The sequence below is a fragment of the Sebastes umbrosus genome, chromosome 6, assembly GCF_015220745.1.
Source record: "Sebastes umbrosus isolate fSebUmb1 chromosome 6, fSebUmb1.pri, whole genome shotgun sequence".
NCBI lineage: Eukaryota > Metazoa > Chordata > Actinopteri > Perciformes > Sebastidae > Sebastes > Sebastes umbrosus.
Genome location: NC_051274.1, coordinates 28712370 through 28733052, shown reverse-complemented (window position 1 = coordinate 28733052; position 20683 = coordinate 28712370). Strand labels below are relative to the sequence as shown.

Sequence of the window (20683 nt, the reverse complement as noted above, 5' to 3'; positions counted from 1 at the left end):
TTTTCTATAATTAGATTAAATACAGCTTAAAAAAAAGGATGAAAGCCCAGATGCATAAAGAGACAGACTCGTCCCTTCATTACCCATCATGCCTCCTGCCTGTCCTCGGCTCGGCCCTGTCAGCCCGGCTCTGTCAGATTACAGGCCGCTCTAATCTGATTACAATCTCATTAGATCATCTAACGTCCGCCTTTCGTTTAGTCGCTGCCACATGCCAGCCAGCCTGTCATAACACATCACACACGCACGCACGCACGCATACACGCACGCACGCACGTGTCACTGTCTCTGTCTGTTAAACTCATCAACATTTGAAGGGTTTTAATTAAAAGAAACACCACACATACATTTAGGAGGAATCATTATGTCTTCACATTTAAGCCAATTTTCCACATCTGGTTGTGTGTCAGATATTCAACTGCAAGATTATCTCAAATTTCAAATCGTTCAGTTTCGTCATATAATCTAATTTAGCCGTGACCTTTGAACCTTGTATGAAAATACAAGGAAGATGGATAAAATGAAAGCAAAGAGAAAATCTTTGATTTTTAGGAAGTGAACTTTAGTTTCTTTTTGATTCTGTTGGCAAATTCTTCAGGTTTATATGCCAATTATTATGCTATGCCGGGTCCACACTACACCAGAATCAAGCTGATTTGGGGCCTGATTCCTCCTGACGATTGTCAACAAAGTCCTGATTTTTTGATGGTTCTAAAGATTATCTTTCCAGATGTTCCTGTGGTGTGAGGTATGTTAAGAGTGTTTTTACATCCCCCGATCGACTCGGAAGTCCATCCTTGCCGTACCGATTTTAAACCGTGAATATTAAAAATGTTCAATATTTATGATGGGATATCCCTTTTGTGTGTGAGGACAGCCGATGACGCAGTCGTGTGGGAATGAACGATAGCCAATAGAGAACCAAGCTGATGCCCATGATGCCAAAATGGCTCGACTTCAGAATGGAAAAGTACCCGAATCTTCCGGCAATCTTCCGCATCCATTGGGCCCACGGAGCAGGCGCAGTAGGCCCAACGGACACGGACGTTGTAGTATCGCCGTTTGGCCACTACGAAAATTTGCATCAATGACCGGCGCTCTTCCTTGGGGCTTGGGCCGCAGCTAATGCATGAGCTAATGCTAAACGTGAAGTATAAAGTCGTGGTAAGATGGAGTTCAGAAATGGAGGACCAACTTGTTGATTTGTGGCAACAACACAAGTGTTTATTCTCCATGACTTCATCCATCCATCCTTCATGAATTATCAGTACAAAGTACCGTCGTCCCCCATGTTTGTTCACACTTGTTTACACTAAAGTCACAATCGATCGCCACCGATTTTGCGAGATTTCCATTTAGTGGGGACTCTTGTTGTTTATGAATGAATCTGTTAGTGTGTGGTGTTTTGGCCAAATCGTTGCTCTCCACACACAAAACTGTTAAATTTAACAGAACATGTCGTTATGTGTGGGCTCTCTCACATTTTACACATCTGGTAAGATTTGAAACATCTTTTAGTGTGGGGGGCCAGCCTTTAGAAACTTATTTATTTCATATCTATTTAGGTCAACTCATTCATTTGCATTTCAGCCATTTTATTTGGTGCTCCCGACATTACAACGGGCCTAAAGTTTGATGGCTGAATTCACTGAATGTGTCTCGGTCAGATTTCCTCAATAATGTGTTCCTCTGATCAGTTTCTATATAAATATATTTGTACAAATTCAATACAGAGAGGTACAAGCAAATCATCCATAGCATTATTTCATTATTTCTGACTGAATATGTATGTATGCTGCACTGAGTGAGTTCACATGAGAGTATATAAATACTTCATTTATCTCTGGAGGCTACTGTAGTGCTGCAGTAGATTTCTAAATGATTTGGACATCATAACTATTGTTCCGCGGTCAGCTAACAGCCTCTGAGAGGTGTGAAAGTCTTCCTGACAGGCTCTCAGGAAGGAAGATGGAACACATAATTGACATTAATTGACATCAATTAATCAATGAATCCTGCGAGAATCACCACCTCCACCACCATCGTGGTAACGTTAGCAGTCAGGGAGTAGTTTTGAAAGGGCAGGCTTTTTTCAATGTCGCCGGTCTCCTCCGAAATCTTTCTATGCGCGCAGCATGCGACGATCTCATCCTCTGAACTGCACGGAAGGCAGGCGATAGGTTCCTTAAAATATAAACAACAGTTGGCGATGGGGTTGGGCGATGTTTTGTTATTTCATTTAGCTGATTTAATGGTCTTACCCTGAAGTCTCGCTCAGCTGCTCAGCGGGCAGAGAGAGAAACAGCGGGGGAAACAACGTGAATTTTCACATCAAACTCTGTGAAATAAGAGTTTATTTTGACCAAACCAGAGTTGGTGATTGTTGGAAAGACTAGCGACGACAGTTTTGGTGAGTTTTATTTTGTTTCTGTGAAGTTTGAATGAAGTTCCGCCACTAGAACAGCTGATCTCAACATAAACAAATACACGTGGATAATGACACAAGTGTACTCGGGTACGGAACGGATCAATCGTACCTAATATAAAAACGCCCTAAACGATTTTAGAGTTTGTTACTGTGCGTTTCTGTTTTCGTGGGAATGTTTAAAGTAAACGTTTCGGCTCCGTCTGGGTTTCTGTTGGCGCGTTTTACTCTGAGTCTTTGTCAACAGGTTTCCTCCGTCTGTACTGAACTCTTCTCCTCAATCTGCACAATCAAAACGAGATGAAATGGAGAGATATATAGAGAGAGAGATAATCAGAGAGAGAGAGTGAGAGATGCTGCATTTCAGTTTTAGCAGCTCCAGAAAGGAGGCCATGCCAACAGTGTTGTTAAGGGCAACCGTTGCAAATGAAGAAACATGTTGTCACGGTAACAAGGACTGCGTGTATGTGTGCGTTTTAAATAGATCCTCCACTGCTGCTGCTCACAGTTGATTTACTATTTCCAATAGGTTACACACACACACACACACACACACACACACACACACAGTATATCTATATGTTGTACACATGGTCTGAAGTGAAAGCATACACAAATGCAAGTATACTCTGTAAACAAATGAATGTATTTTGTATATACAGTTTTCTTTGTTAACACCTTATTTTGAAAAACGGATGTAGTCACACGTGTATACTTCCTCCAACTTCTCCAAGTCCGTCTCTAGCTCTCCCATCAGCTCCGTTCTCTTTATACATCCATGGTCAGCTCCATCAGGGCCGTTTGAATGCATTTAACATAAATGTCAGTATATGGGTGCTCTACAGTTGTAGCGTCGGCCCATTTGACCACGGAGAAGAGAGCGACGGCCGGCTTGACCGCACGTTACCGCAATACGATAACGTTTCCTGTCCATGACAGAGTTAGCATGCAGCTTTAGCCGCGATGTCCAGCTCTGCTTTTCCTGCAATGTGTGTAACCCAAAGTGTTTCCATACTTTACTGGATGTGTAGTGTTTACCACTTTAGATTTAACATGTGAGGGTGCAGGTCGTATCCACGCAGACCCTCCGCTGTTTTCTACTTTCTCGTTTCGGTTTGCGGTGGCCGGCTAGTTTGTTTTGGTTGAAGGATACGGAATGGATAAGAGGTCATGTTACTCGTTACACAATAAAAGCGGTAACTTCCTTCTCCCTCCGCATAGACTCAAATATATCATTCTGGCGTTAAAAATATTATTTCATCATCTAATAACGACAAAGACTACTCCCGAATTAAATTTTCGTATAAAATTGGCACACAAACTGAAATATAAAAACTTTTTTGTTTTTGTTTTAGGAAGCAGGATATACGTGAAGGAACAAAATAACTAACTCTCTGAATACTGATGTTAAGATGTCGACCTATTCCTTTAAGAGTCGTACTTTGATGTGCACTTATGTCTGCAGTACATCAAGGTTTTGGAGAGGTCTGAGTGGAAACCTCAGCCAATACTCACTGAGCAAGGAACATAATCTACTGACAGTGTAGAGGGCGCTACTGCCTCCACGATTTACATGTATTATGAGATCTTTCTTTCTCTCTCTCGCTCTCTCTCAACAGTAACCTAACGTCAACACACACGCACATACACACACACACAGTTGGACCCCAGGGTGTTGTCCTGCGGCTCGGCTCTGAGAGGTAATTCATCACTTCTCTATTCATATCAGCTAGCCTAGTTTCCCCTACAGCACACACACACACACACACTGCAGTGAGTGCATGCACGTACAGCGACACGGTGGCAAACAGAGGAACGAATACTAAACACACACACCGACAGACAGGTGCAGGGCAGGCTGCTGATATTTAACTACAGTGCAGCTCCATTCAACAAGCCTGCGGCACTCAGCACTGATGCAGCCCACGCACGCACACACGCACACGTACACACACACACACACACACACACACACACACAAACGTAGCACTGAGCTGCTGCTGTTGTCACTCTCTGAACAGTTAGCTCATCCTGTAGCTCACCAACTGTCAGTCTCCAGGATCTCTACTGGATTTTAAAGGGGCAGTTCACGTAGACAATGAATGGGAAGCGTGTAGACGACGGATCCTGTGGACACGTACCGGAAGTTTGCCAAGAAGGAAAGGAGATGAAGTGAATTCAAAGATGACGCACAAATCTGCATATTCAAAACAACCCTGGACAAGAAACTTTATATAAGAAGTGGACGTAGTCATCGTGACGTTACCAGTTGGTTTGTGGACTACGGGTTTGAAGCCTCGAGTTCACATTTTGGCTGTAGCCATCGTGTAATTTGGCTGTCTCTATCTTGGTTATTGTCTGTCACCATCGTGTTTTTTTGCAACCAGAAGTGACACGAGAGGGCGGAGCTAAGTACATCTGGATGCTGAATAAGACATTTTAAGGCGACCAAAATGTTACAATTAATTTTGATGAACTGAAAACACACTGTGAAAGGGTTAAAGTTCGAAGACGAAAACTAGGACAACGCCATGGTAGCGACCTGTCAATCACAAGGTAACCCCGCCCTAAAGCATCCCCTGCTTTATGGTCTATTTGACTCTAAATGGGACCATAATTTACTAAATGAACATCATGCTGTATTGAAGGAGACTTGAAACTAGAGATTGAGACCATAAACTCATGTTTACAATGTTTGAAATGAGAAGTAGGCTCTTTTTCTCATACACTTCTATACAATCAGACTTCTTTTTGCAACCAGAGGAGTCGCCCCCTGCTGGCTGTTAGAAAGAATGCAGGTTTAAGGCACTTCAGCATTGGCTTCACTTGAGGTTGCCGCCTGCCCTAGACAAGAGATTGAATGAACACGGGCAAAAGACAATATCAGCTGTCTGTGAACACCAGACAAAACCCGTCACAGCATCAGGGGTCAAAGGTCATCGACCAGGAGCCAGTGCACAGCCGGAGAAACGTCAAGATATTCACATCTGACACCAGAGACTAGGGATGTCCTGATAAAGTAGCGCTTTCACGTATACAGTATATATGTGCAGTTGAGTGAGTTCCTGTCCTCGGTCTCGGCCTGTTCCGTGTTCAGATTCGTGTAATGTGTCAGCGCCGATTAACCAGGTGTGTGTGCACCTGCTGTCTGCGACAAATTAAAATGAGTCTCATCCTGATTCTTATCCTGTCAGGAACGTGTCTGATCTTTAAAGCACCTTACAGGCTTAATTCAACATTAATGAGTCCAGAAATTACCAGAACTTTTCTCTCCTTTTATAGCAGTACAGGCACAACGCAGTGAAACAGGCAAAGATGTTTCACTTGGAGGCCATTTTCTCAGACGTTTGAATGTCTTTCTTAGTGGTAGAGAGCGCTCATAAATCACAAACTAATAGAAGAAATACAAACTGGTGGTTTTGACTGGAGTAATTCAGTCAACCCTGAACAATGAAGAAAACATCTCATCTATGACTGTTGTTGACAAATGTGACAATTTTGCTGTGATTGGCTATTACAGATGATCAAACGGTTGTTAAAATACTGACAAATACTATAATTCACTGTCCTCAAACCAACTTTAAAACGCGTCTTAACAACCTTCAACTATCGCCACAATCCAACTAACAGCAGAGGAATTATATTCATGAAATACAACTCAGTAATGGTCACTGAAGGCTGTACCTGATCCTGCTAACCCTTCATCTTGCTCATGTAGAAGCTCATACGTATTAACAGTCAGGTGCACATACAGTATGAACATTGCAACAGGTTTCACTTGCTGTTCATACTGGAGATCCCTTCCTAAATTAATTTCTGATAATATCTGAGTGATGGGGGACAAAATCCAGTCCTCCTTCTTAGAAATAATATATTCTTAAATTTATCTGAAACTACTGACAAGATGTTTCCGTTTTTAACAGCAGAAAATCGAATCGAAAACATCAACAGTCAAAATCTGGTGCTAGTGGTGACGGCACAAAGACCAGACAATTGACCACAATGCATTGCAGCTGATGGACAGGTGTGATTCTCACTTTGTTGTCAAACAGCAGGATTCTCCCACGTCCCTCCTACTCTCTGTCTCTCTGCCTACACGTGCGATCCAAAGCTGAACGGCATTCTGGGTAATGTAGGAAATCACTAACTAGGGTATAGAAGGCGCAGGTTGGGGGAAGTTATGTAGAGAACAAACACACGTAATCACTCATTAACTCCTGCTCTGTGTTGGATATCCTTCATGACATTGAACAGCTGAAGACATTTTTACAACGAGACTGCTGGCAGCTTCTTTCCCAGCATGCAGTGCGACCGTCCTCTCGGGTTTTGCAGTAGTGTGGATGGATTACCGGCGATGTCATCAGACCGAGACGCACAGCAGCAGACATTTTCTACCAACGACACAGGAGATACTGCACTGCTGGCCTCAATACTCACACACACACACACACGCACGTGCACACACACACACACACACACACACACACACACACACACACACACACACACACACACACACGCACGTGCACACACACACACGCACATACACACAGTGATAGTATATATTTGCATGCAGTATGAATGTGTTATTTTTGCCTTTTCTAAAATGGTGTATTTCTGGTGTGTTCTTTATACTATGACAGTTTTCCTAAAATTAGATTTAAAAAAAAAAAAAAAATCGCAATATATCGCCTTGCTTACAGAATCACAATATATCGCAATATATTAAGTCGTTATCCCTGTATCATGATACGCATTGTATCGCCAGATTCTTGTTGATACACAGCCCTACCTCATAGTGTATTTCCATAGTGCTGGAAGGTACTGACTGAACATCCAGAAGGCAAAGACTAAAAGTTTCCAACTGTAACAGCACAACGTGTCCGTTTTTCTCTTCAGTGGTAAACTCCAACATCTCTCCTGGTTTGGTTCAACATTAAAGGTAGACGTCTTGTCCTTTCAGTCTGCTGTTTGTTATCGAGCTGGATAAATAAAACTCACATCTTTACATCAGCTGGCTGCTGCCAGGATATTCTCTGAGCCATCTGTGTGCTGTGAGATCTGCTGCCAAATATCAGCCGTTACAACAGGACTTCACACGACCATTAATGTGCTTTTATGCACCTAAATGTTTACAAATGAATACATATTTAAATGTTTTATACTGAACACAGACAGGGTTGTTATTAGTGCTGGGACGATACACCTATCTCCCGATTCGATACTATCACGATACTTGGGTGCCGATTCGATAAGTATTGTGATTCTTCAAGTATTGCAATTATATATTGTGATTTATTGCCATTTTTGTCAACTTCTCACTCAGACAGTGATTACAGGGCAAGTAAAGAAGAAGAGTATCACAAAAAGACACATTTCTGATAGTTGTTGGTATTGTGTTCACTCAGTTTTTCACTCTTAACATTCTCTAAACTGTAAGTGCAATATAGTCACAACTGTTTGATGGGACATCACAACTCTATTGCATTTCTGCAAAAGGTGGCTAACTCACCCAAAACACTTCATTCATGCTCCAAAACGTTATTCAAAAGTTATCGTGTCAGTAAAGGACTAAGTCGTCTGTTTTGCTCCTACACTGCAGCTGGCGCACCGCTGCATCTTGTCGGTAAACGGTTAATAAATCGGTTAAAGAGGGTCGGTTAATCGGTTAAAAAGAAAATTTTAAATTAGCATCCCTAGTATGATCGATGAATTTTACGTACATGTGACCAGTAGATGCTGAGATATCTGATGATGGATGAACAAACCTGCTGCTACTGAAGCCCAAAGAGTCAAATCCTCCACTGTGTGAGTGAAGTTAGCATGTTAGCATGAATTAGCGTTTGTTTGTCGATCTGTTTACCTTCCTGCTCGCTCACAGTGACGTCACTCTGCATCACAGCGACTCAGCTGAAAATGCAAATGCGGCCACGTGTGAGCGAGTGGATGAAAAAAAAGCTGCAGAGGAGCCGAGTGTGTCTGCTGTTATGAAACCAAACGGCACTTTCTCCTTCCTCCACCTCCTCCTCCTCAGCCTACCCAGCTGTTGCCATGACAACACAGCATCCGTCCCTCCTCCGGGGAGGGAGGAGGGGTCCACCTTCAACACCACCACCAGCCGGCTCCACGACTCATTTTCATGTTGCCAAATATAACAGACAGACGGACGGACAGAGGGAGGGAGAGACATGATGCTCTGTGTGTGTGTGTGTGTGTGTGTGTGTGTGTGTGTCTCAACATCCAGGTCAGCTGTAGAATGATTACACCATCAATCAACAGGACTGATATCATCTGACACACACACACACACACACACGCGCACACACAGAGCTGGGTGACTACGGTGAGCCGGAGGGGACAAGAGTTATTAAGAGATTTTGAGTTTTTGTGACTAAACTGGAAATGATTTAATAAATGATGTAATGCGATTAAAAGTTAATTTCAGTTATAAAAAGATGATTTTAAGGATTTGAGCAGATTTAAAGTGATTGGCTTTACTGACTGTGACGGCTGAGAACATGTTTTATAAAGAAGTTTCACTCAAACTGAAGAAAAGAAACTGGAGAGAGACGAAGAAATGAAGTACTTTCAGCAAAACGCTCTTGATCAGAAGTGTCCTTTCTTCAAAATCAGCCAGTGACTTCAGTTATCATTTGATTAAATCGTGTGCTGCTGCTTGTCTGTCTTTTCCTCCAGATGGTCCATGTCTCACTCAGAGAAACAACTCTTTCAAATGAACCTTGAAATAAAAGAAGTCTTTTTTAAAGAATATGACTAAAGGTCTTTTCAGGCAAAATGCAAATAAATAAATAATAAATCACACGTCAATTTAAAAATTCAAAACCATCTGTCTCTATAAGCCGATCCAAACTGAATCAAAAACTTTAGTATTTTGCAGTGCAGGTTTTTTGTCATGCAGCCGATAAAAACAAGCCAACCGATAAAATAATGACTTTTACTTGGACGTCAATTTCATAATTCTGTTCATACCGTCAAACAACAACATGGTTATTGATCCGTTTGGTCCTCTTTAACAAACAAAGTAAAGATTATAAAGACAACATCTGGGGAAGTAAAGCAGCTTAACTTGACTGTGATGGTGGGTAGCCAACAAAAAAGAAGTAAACACTAGCGCTGTCAATCGATTCAAATATTTAATCGCGATTAATGGCAAATCAATTGCACATTTTTTATCAGTTCAAAATGTACCTTAAAGGGAGATTTGTCAAGTATTTAATACTCTTAACATGGGAGTGGACAAATATGCTGCTTTATGCAAATGTATGTATATATTTATTATTGGAAATCAATTAACAACACAAAAAAGTGGCAAATATTGTCCAGAAACCCTCACAGGTACTGCATCTAGCATAAAAAATATGCTCAAATCATAACATGGCAAACTGCAGCCCAACAGGCAACAACAGCTGTCAGTGTGTCAGTGTGCTGACTTGACTATGACTTGCCCCAAACTGCATGTGATTATCATAAAGTGGGCATGTCTGTAAAGAGGAGACTCGTGGGTACCCATAGAACCCATTTTCATTCACATATCTTGAGGTCAGAGGTCAAGGGACCCTTTTGAAAATGGCCATGAGAGTTTTTCCTCGTCAAATTTATCGTAAGTTTGGAGCGTTATTTAACTTCCTGCGCGACAAGCTATTATGACATGGTTGGTACCAATGGATTCCTTAGATTTTTGTAGTTTCATTGGATGCCAGTATCTTCACTTCTAGCTTTAAAACGGAGGTCACGTTAATGAGTTAAAGAAATTAGTGGCGATAAAATGAATTTGCATCACGCGTTAACTTTGACAGCCTTAAAAATTACTTTTGCTCACGCGATCAATAGATTTCCTCCACTGAAGAGGAAATGCTACAAATACAAATTTAATGTAAAGTCTGAATAGTTTTCTTTTTTGGACCAGACTGAATTCAAGATGGCCACCCATAGCTCCGGTAACACCACAGTACTTCATGAAAGTTGCCTTCATGTGTTGTACGTTGAGTCATGCTGCTGATAATCTACAGCCGCCTCCTCAGAAATGGGAGTCATGGATTAAAACAGATCAATGAGCAATCGATAAACAAGCTGATCTATGGCTCTGACATATTGATCCAGAAACATTTAATCTTCCGACTGGAGGTGAGGTTCATCTGCAGTGAGGAAGGTGGACGACAGAGAGAGGAAGACGTGAGTAGGTATAGCAGCTGAAAAGGTTATTATATATTGTTCATGTGAAAGAAGGTAATATTAAAGGTTGTTTCATAAATGTGTATGATTGAATTTGTGCTCATTCACAGACAGTGTAATGAAATGACTTTAAAACAGCTCAGTTCTCTTTTATCATACAGAGGTCTTTGTTTTCTTGGCACAAAAGGGGAATAAATAACAGCAAAATAAACAAAAACATCGGTATCGGCTATCAGCTAAATTGTTATTTTGAACATCGGTATCGGCCCAGAATTTTGTGCAACCCTAATATTTACGTTTGTTGGTCGGCGGCAGCCTCTAGTGGCCGTAGTAATTATGATGGAAGGAAGGAGGAAGTCATGTGACGTAGTATAAAGAGCAACAAAGTCCACGTATGGAGGAGGTCGGGATGGATGGATGGGTCAAACAAACACAGGACTTTTCACCCAGAAGGACGCTGTTCATGTTCCGTGTGAAACCAGAAGTCAACAGGTTGACTTATTTTAAGTCACAAAATTATTTTACGCACGTAACCACGTCACGTACTTACATGCGTAACAAACATTCTTATTTTAACCCAAACCACATTCTTTTTCTAAAACGAACCAAGTAGTTTTGTTGCCTAAACATAACCAAGTAGTTCGGTTTCACACTGTTTCACTATGTGAGTAAAACTGACACGGTACGACAATGTTTAATAAAACGGTCATACATGCCGCGTTGGGAGTCGTTGTCAAACCACCTATTCTGTGGTTTAGGTATGAGGACGTGTTGTTAGGTGAGGATGTGGACGCCATGCGGGGTGAAGTTAGTTTGATGATCACCGATCATCCAATATAGCCTGCGTCAAGTTGAAGAAAGTTTAAATATAGTTATTACAAGGCTTTGTTGAATACTCGATTTTGATTGGTCAATCACGGCGTTCAACGATCTGTTATTTCTTTATAGCAGACCGTTGCTATGTATAACAGACCGTTGCTATGGATGCAGTTCTGATGTCAGTCTCTGGGGGACCGTTTTTGTGTCAAATTATTGATTTCTTAAGTAGTTAGTTGTGTAATAAGCGGGATAACGTACAGCTAGCGGGGCGTTGTTGTGAAATAAACCCCTTCACGGCGATGCAAGACCTCCGCTTCACTTCTGGGTAACCCCTGCACGACCGTCTCGCTGTACATTATCTCTAACATGTTGATCAGCTGATTGTTTTACTCAGGAGGTCTGTCCCTGCCACAATGGGATCACTTAACATTCATTCAAGGGTCTATGTTGTACAGATTGAAAAGCCCACTTGAGCTGGGGTATATAAATAAATCTGAATTGACTTCACATCGACATTTGTGAAAGTACAACAGAACTCCAAAGATGAAGCCAAACCTGTAACACGATTTTAACAACTTGTACCAGTAAATCACTGTGTGAAACTGAAAAAACAAGATTCATAGTTACATGATCAGTGAGCATCTGCTGACCAGGAAATATGAGAAGCTGCAGCAGCACATCTGAGAGGTTTGTAAGATCGTACAGCACCTTGTGTGACCCCGACCTCATTATTAAGACCCGTCTTTAATCGGCCTCCTGCCTGATCTGAGCACTTTAATTGGTGCCGTTTGTTGGTGGAAACATGTTTAGCTCAGGACGATCAGGCACGAGTCAGCACTGATGAGGTGCTTTTAGTCGACCTCCCATAAACTACTGAGTCAAGACTTTTAGCTTACACACACACACACACACACACACACACTGCAAATAAACGGTAAAATGAGGAAACACTGAAAATTAAACAAGGTGTCTTTCTCCCTCAGAAAAACGTGCGATTTTTTAAATGTGTTTTTAACACATTGAGGATGCTGGCTGAGTATCTACACTTGATAGAACTGTTTCCAGGACACTGAACTAAACCACACACACGCACGCACACACACACACACACACACACACACACCTGGTGCAGCAGTGCTGCTGACCGAGCTCATTTACACTCCTGTTATCGTCATCAGCACACAGAGGACGAGATGTCAGCAGCTGTTTACAAAAACAGGGTCAGAGAGAGAGAGAGAGAGAGAGAGAGAAAGAGAGAGAGAGAGAGAGAGAGAGAGAGAGAGAGAGAGAGAGAGAGATAGAGAGAGAGAGAGAGAGAGAGAGAGGGAGAGAGAGAGATAGAGGGAGAGATGCTATCTGGAGTCCAAAATTAAAATCCTGTCAACATCGTGTCCACTGTTGTGTTGCTTTGAGCAGGAAAAGACACAGAAGAGGCTTTCAAAAGAGACGTCATCTCCACCGGGTGTTAACATCTGATCTGTATCTGGTCTGATCTGGATCAGGGAAAACACGTGTAAATTACTAGGGCTGGGACGATTCACCTATCCCTTGATTCGATACCATCACGATACTTGGGTGCCGTTTCGATATGTATTGCGATTTTTAAGTATTGCGATTCGATATTATGATTTATTGCGATTTTTTGTTAACTTTTTTAACACCAGACCATGGGGAAAAGTTGAATCATACACTTCTAGGGACTTTTATTTTGGAAAATATCTAAATTGATACAGTAAAAATGTTTGATTTTCAGCATGTATGTAGTCAGAGATGTAACGCTTTATACTTCTGGTGAATGTAATCCAATCAATCTTATTTCCATATATACTGTATATTTTGTATATACAGTTCCCTTTGTTAACACCTTATTTTGAAAACCTGACGTAATCACATGTGTATACTTCCTCTAACTTCTCCAAGTGCGTCGCTAGCTCTCCCTTCAGCTCTGAGGCCCACCAGTGAGCCCCGGTCCAGTGGTTGAGAATAGTTACCATTGACTATACATAAGAAGTGGACGTAGTTGCCATGACATCACACATTGGTTGGACTACAGTTTTGAAGCCTCAAGTTCCGCATTTTTTCCATTGCCATCTTGTTTTTTTACAACCAGAAGTGAGCTTTGGCGACCTGTCAAACAAAGTTGCCCGGCCCTAAAGCATACCCTGCTTTATGGTCTATTTGACTCTAAATGGGACCATAATTTACTAAATGAACATGAAATGTTATGAAGTAACATAACCAGATGTTGCTATCCAGATAACGTATCTAGATACAGATCACAGGTTAACACCAGGAAGAGATGGGGAAGGAAGGAACGAAAAAATAGTAGGGGATCTGCAGGAGAGAACAGAAAAGAGAATGATGCATCCTCTTTAAATTTCGTTTGCTCCATTTTCCTCTCTTCTCTTCATCCATCTGAATCCTACAGATCTGACTCCTGTGACTCTTCCACACCCACACTGCAGAACAACATCACTCTCTCTGTGTTCATTACCATAACTGCTCTCCATCAGTCTTTGCCTTCAGTTAGATCAATACCATGTCACAGCACTGATGTCTAATGATGCTTATGGCATCGTCACAGTCACACGTGTTCATCTCATCTGAGCTCTGAAGGTTTCTCTAATCATCAATAGCAGCAGCAGCAGCAGAGGCTGTGCTCCTACATCTGTACTGTATGTAGCGGTAATGACTACATATATTATCTGGGGGTAACCCACAAAGTCAGATACTGAAAGTGTCCCATATGAATATTTATACGTGATTACTGCCTGAATACTACAGACTGCAACTGTGGTCAGAGTAAAACATCGTATCCTAACAAGGCTAATGTGTCTGTCTGTTCAGAATCTCCCTCCCTGAGCTGCAGCTGAACACTGAGCGACAGGACGGTGAGTTCACTGTCTCCTCGTTTTCACTCTTGAATCTTTTATAAAAACGTTTAGGATCATACCGCCGTTTTGCATTTTTTATTCTGTTTACTACGCTTGAGTTCAAATGTCTTCTTCAGGCTGCTTTGTGTGTGTCGTTGACGCTTTGGTGAGTTCATGAGCTGCCAATCACACAGCTGCATAAAAAACCTGATTGAGTTTTACTGTGCAGTTAGTTTACTTATTAAAGGCCGAGACGATTCAACCCAAAAATCAAAGAATGAAGACATTTCCCTCACATATTAGTGGTATCTTCTTTTTAATTTATAAGGGACATGTACTGTTTTATACTTCTGGTGAATATAATCCAATCAATCTTATTTCCATATATGTATTTTGTATATACAGTTCCCTTTGTTAACACCTTATTTTGAAAACCGGACGTAGTCACACATGTATACTTCCTCTAACTTCTCCAAGGCCGTCTCTAGCTCTCCCGTCAGCTCCGTTCTCTTTATACATCCATGGTCAGCTCCATCGGGGCCGTTTGAATGCATTTAACATAAATGTCAGTATATGGGTGCTCTACAGTTGTAGCGTCGGCCCATTTGACCACGGAGATGAGAGTGACGGCCGGCTTGACCGCCACGTTACCACAATACGATAACGTTTTCTGTCCATGACAGAGTTAGCATGCAGCTTTAGCCGTGATGTCTAGCTCTGCTTTTCCTGGAACGTGTGAAACCCAAAGTGTTTCCATACTTTACTGGATGTGTAGTGTTTACCACTTTGGATTTAACATGTGAGGGTGCAGGTCGTATTCACGGAGACCCTCCACCGTTTTCTACTTTTTTGTTTTTGTTTCGGTTTGCAGCGGCCGGCTGGTTTGTTTTGGTTGACGGATACGGAACGGATATGACGTCACGTTACTCAGACTCCAACAATAAAAGTGGTAACCTCCTTCTACCTCCACATAGACTCAAATTAAGCAAATATATCGATTCTGGCATTAAAAAATCAATTTAAAAATCGTATAAAAAAAAAAAAAAACGCGATACATAGGTGAATCAATTATTTTTCTCACCCCTAACATTTAGTTCAGAAAATATTGAATAATGAATGTGCAGAATGTTGCATGCATGTCTGCACAGTGTTCTATTTTCACAGTAAGTATTGTAGAGCATTGCAAGCCTGCAAAGGTAGACTTATTTAAAGCTTTGAATAGGTCGACTGGATTCTGCAGGTCTGGTTCGAGCAGTTGTGCAGGGTTGGCGTGGCCTGTGGTGGTGGAGCCCAGTGTGATATCTTTTCATGGGGCCAGAAAATCCCTGGTGGCGCCCTGGCTTACAAGTAGTTTGCTTATACAGTACTGGCTACTAGCTACCCACCAAGACTAGTGGGGCAAATAGGACCTGGATTTTATTAACCACAAACCCTCAAGATTTGTTGTGGGGAACCTGTAAAATACTAAATTTGATCTACATGTTAATTTCAAAATGGCTACGATGAGAGATCGATAAACAATATTCGCAAATGCAGGTGTCTGATGTCGCTCTGTGAAGCCTTTACTTGGAACATGGACATACGCAAAATGCAATGTGCTTTTTATTGCAATATGGCTATCAGAAATCCAACTGAACACTTTAGAGAAAATATCTGAGGCAGAAGTTTGCGAGTCAACCTCACAGTTCCTAACCCTTCAGATGAACTGCTTCGTCATGTCCTACAACATTGTCCTGCCTCCTTGTGTTCACTGCTCCAGCCTGAAGTGCTGCAAAATAAATCTGTGTGGGGGTGTTTTGCATTTTGCTGCATCATGCCCAATACGAAATCACTCAGAAACCAGTGTAGGCAGCTCTGCAACATGCTGTCATGCCTCCGTGCCATAATCTGCCCCAGTGCAGTGTGGGATTTATTGGATCACACTCAGTCACTTGAAGAGGCAGCAAGCAGCCGATCGTACTGTGCGATTTCATAACGAATCAGCCTTATCTCCACTGCTGTCAGGCTCCATCATTGTTCTCTGCCCGTTACATCATTTGCAAGCTTGAGGTCAGCTTTTTCTCACGATATTAGCTGTACCTGAATGTCCCATGACTCAGTGCAGAAAAAAACTAAATAAAAAAATCCTCCGAACCCTTTGATTCCTCAAGATGCCTCAGATGAACCCAGATCTGAAAGTCTGAGTCACGCTCTGTACCTCTGTGTACAATCTGTTTTACTTTTTGGCTGCACGTATGAAAGCTTATAAGACAAAGCAATAGTACTATTAAATCTGTCTCCATGAGTCATCACTGCGTTTCCCCAGCCTTCATCTCTGCGGCTCTATCGGGAGCCTCTGTGTTTGCAGTGGAGAGGAGGCGATGCTCTCTGTTCCCCACAGCAGTGCGAGCTTAGCGAAGCTTTGAGCGCTCCGAGCACCGAGCGAGGTTAAAACCATTTCAACTGTTAGCGCGAGTGTTGTCCTTCAAACAGGTTTTTCCACAGTTGCATAGCAACAGCAATCGCCATGACCAGCACTTCCCACAGACAGCGGTTCAGTGTTACTAGTTACAAAGGAGCTGCCTGGTACTGAACATGCACGGGACAACTGCAACCCTGCATCCTGTTGCCTCACGGCACCACACGGCCCCGTGTGCGACGACGACGACGGCGAGGCTCCGTCGTGCTCGACACTTCCTGATAGGATGCTTCTGAGATAGTGTTGCCAGGCAACAAACCCAATTCCAGGCAGCAAACACATTTCTGACTGAAAATGTATTCAGAGCAACAAAATTACAACAAAATAAGAGCAAAAACAAAAGCTACCTGGTAAGTGGTTACCATGGTGATTAGTACAGCCAACAACTTTAACATAAAGCACAGTGTGTTTCCTTTGTGGTCTCAGCAAGAACAACCAATCCTACTGCTTAGCAAAAATATCTGTTACATAACACCGTTCAGTCTGTGCTCCACCAATTATCAGTGTTAGAGATGCTGTAGTCGTTTAGTTCGTCTGTCTCTGGAGTCTCCTACAATATGGAAATTCCCACTACAACCTTCTACTCTGTAGCCCTAATAGCTGATAAAAGGATGGATATCTATCAACCCAGTACACCCACCAATTGCAGTACAGAAAGAAAGGACAGAGGCATCAGCAGCCCCCTGTCCTTTGGAGGAAGAAACACTTCAATGTTAGACTTCAACAAGTCACCTCTCCTATTTGTCCAAAAATGCTCAAATCACGTTCAGCAAAACAGCTTTGCTTTAAAATCTGTTGTGTACATTTTTTTTTTTTTTTTTGCCAGTGAAGAGTCAAGCAAAAAAAAGATGTTTCCAGGTTAAATTTATCATGTGGGCACATATTTCTTGGCTTTCACATAACCTGCGTGAGAAAAGCTGCAAAGTTAGTAGCGATCAAAGTCAAAGATTTACACGAGTTTTGGCAAAACAGATAGCGGGATGACAGATGGGCAGCAAAGTTTGGAAATTTAGTGACAGGATGCCATATTAACACTAATGTTGTTACCCATTAGAAATGGCAAAACTAAATATCTAAAGAAGCATTTGAACCACCATGTAACGTCATTGCTGTGAAACTGAGTGCCATATTCAATATGGCATCCTATGTCATGTTTTTCCAATAAAATAAAACTGACTTCATCCCAAGATTTACAAGCCAATTTCACTATTTTGCCAGAGATTCTGAAGTAGAAACCCAAAATTCAAGTTCCAGCAAAAGTTTCCAGCCTTTAGAAGGTAGACTTTGTTAATTTCATCCACTGCTGAGATCTGGTTTGCCTTTCTCCAGTGCCATCTTTGGCTTTGGTTGTAGTAAGTATAACTTAGAGTCTAACTCACGATTTCTGGTGGAGGGTGTGGGCGTGGTGGTTGTTGGAGGCGTTGGATCTGTGCATGCGCTCAAGCCTCTCCTTCTCTTTCTCCACGAAGTTGGTGTTGGTGCCAGTGCTGGTGGAGGGCATTCGGGTCAGCCGGCTGTGGGCCCGCGGCTGATCCCTGGGTGGGATCGGAGGAGGGGGAGGTGGAGCCGGGGCTGGGGAGCAGATTGGAGCTGGGATTTGGGTGGGGATCGAGATGGAAGTCGGGGCCGAAGACGAAGCAGGAACTGGGATCGCCGTCGTACTGGTGCTGTTGGAGCTGTTGTAGGAGTGGTGGGCGGAGGAGTGGTGGTGGTGGTGCTGATGATACTGGTGGTGGTGGCTGTGGTGCAGGGGGATGGAGGAGGGTGGCTGGGGAGGAGTCTGGTATTGGCTGTTGTGGTGGTGGTGTTGGTGGTGATTCTTGGTAGAAATGGATGTCGACATGGTCTGAGCCGGCGGGGGCGGCGGCGGAGGAGGAGGGAGAGGAGGCTCGGGAGGAGGAGCAGGCGGAGGTGGCGCAACGGGTTGCCGGTCCAAACGCAGGTCCTTGTTCTCCTGGCTGAGCCGGTCCAGTTGGACCTCCAGCTCCTCGATTCGGCGCCGCTGAGTTTCTAGAAGCTTCTGCTGGCTCTCGATGATGTTGTTGAGTTCAAGGAGGTACTCCACGGCCCGGTTAGGGCTTTCTGGGCTGCTCTGGCCTGGGCCTTGATTAGCATCCATGACTAGCTGGTCTGAGTGTTAGCCCAAAGGCTAATGGCTAACAGCAAGGTTCACTAATGCTAAATTCTAAACTAAAGAGCCTAAATGCTCTTGGCTGTTACAGATCCAGGTTGTGCACTGAGGCTAAATGCTAAACGTCTGCAATAGATGAAATGCTGCCTGAGTCACAGCTACAGCTGGTGTAGAGCCAAAGGCTAACTCAGTGTTAGATACCACCGAGGCTAGTAGACTGGTGACAGGTAAATGAGCTCGCAGGCCAAAGGCTAAAACACAACTGAATAAGCCTCAACACAACAGAGAAGAAACTGGCCTTACTACGTACTCTACTGTCTAGTCTACAACCTAAAGTCTAAATAACTACAAAACTAAACCCTATGGCCCTAAGCCCTACACCCTAAAAACCTAAACTACCCTTCACCCTCCCCCCCACCAGAGGTAAGTGGGGGGGAGAGGACTTGTTCTTCTTTGGGTTCTGATTTGAAGATCAAGATGGACCTCGTCCTCGCTGGCTCCAATCAGAGAGGTTTACCGAGTCGTCGACCATCCCCTGGTTCAGTCAGGTGTTTCTGTTGGGGTTCACACCCATGACGGTTAAAAACAGAACAAAAACAGAGAAAGAGATCGTCGTCCACCCCACCCCCACAAAAACAGTTTGTCTTTCTGTTTGTCAGTGGGTCAGTTGTATCCACTCTTTGCACTCCATGCAGAAGATCAGAACATTGGTTTCCAGGAAGCAGGTGTGGAGACCATCGCTGACAGAGACCCTCTTTGTCCCTCTGTGTCAAAGATATTGCACATTATCATTGTTGAGCGACTGTAGATTGTCCAGCACGAAGTCTGCAAGTGATATTTTTTTTTTCTGCATCCAATGCAAGTGTTTTTCCAAGTGCTGCAGCAGAAATGTAGTCTGCAAGACCGTGGTGGAGCTCCCACAGACTAACCACCAGCTTCCCTGTTGTGCCTCATAATAAAATCCCTGTGGTAATTCTCCAAATCAAGAGTTTTCTGAGCAGGAAAAGAGAATTCAGTTCAGAGCCGCTCCATCAACAAAACAGTTTGGGAACCAAACCTTGAGAAATCAAGACAACCCAAAGCTCCACAAAATGAAAATGAATCGTCCGTCGAGGATCATCTCCTGACAAACATGGAAGAGGAGAGGTTCACCTCTTCCTGGTCCATGGGTTCTCCTGCAGGATTCAGCCTGTCATCCTGCAGTCGGTCTGTCAGAGGAAGTGATGCGCAAAGGTTAAATGTCATGTCAGATGTTCGTCTTCTTCCTGGATACAGTGAGGCATCTGGGATTCACCGTCATTATCATCCCACTGGATGGCATATCCTGATCCTCCTTCATGTCATCCATCCGTTACATGAAAAAGAAGAAAGGAAAGAGCAGATGAGAAGATGGTAGGGTAGAAAATAGGGGTGGGAAAAAAAAATTGATTCACCTATGTTGCATTTATTTTTTTACGATTTCGAAATAGATTTTTTAATGCCAGAATCGATATATTTGCTGGATTTGAGTCTATGCAGAGGTAGAAGGAAGTTACTGCTTTTATTGTTGTAGTCTGAGTAACGTCGTATGTGTTCCGTATCCGTCAACCAAAACAAACCACAGCGAGCCAAAATGAGAAAGTAGGAAACAGCTGAAAGTCCGCGTGGATACGACCTGCACCCTCACATGTTAAATCCAGCGTGGTAAACACAACACATCCAGTAAAGTATGGAAACACTTTGGGTTTCACACATTGACAGGAAAAGCAGAGCTAGACAGAGCAGAGCTAAATCTGCATGCTAAC

At 42.9% G+C, this 20683-nt stretch overlaps 1 protein-coding gene across 3 annotated transcripts in view; it reads right to left on the bottom strand.

Annotated features, from left to right (window-relative positions):
• Positions 1–20683, bottom strand: part of LOC119490679 (IQ motif and SEC7 domain-containing protein 1-like) — a 150946-nt gene that overhangs the window by 120129 nt on the left and 10134 nt on the right. For all 3 annotated transcript variants that reach the window (XM_037774196.1, XM_037774195.1, XM_037774199.1), the window contains exon 2: positions 18148–20232. In XM_037774196.1, coding sequence (XP_037630124.1) covers positions 18148–18887 — 740 coding nt within the window. In that variant the 5' untranslated portion in view covers positions 18888–20232. The remainder of the gene's footprint in view (positions 1–18147; positions 20233–20683) is intronic.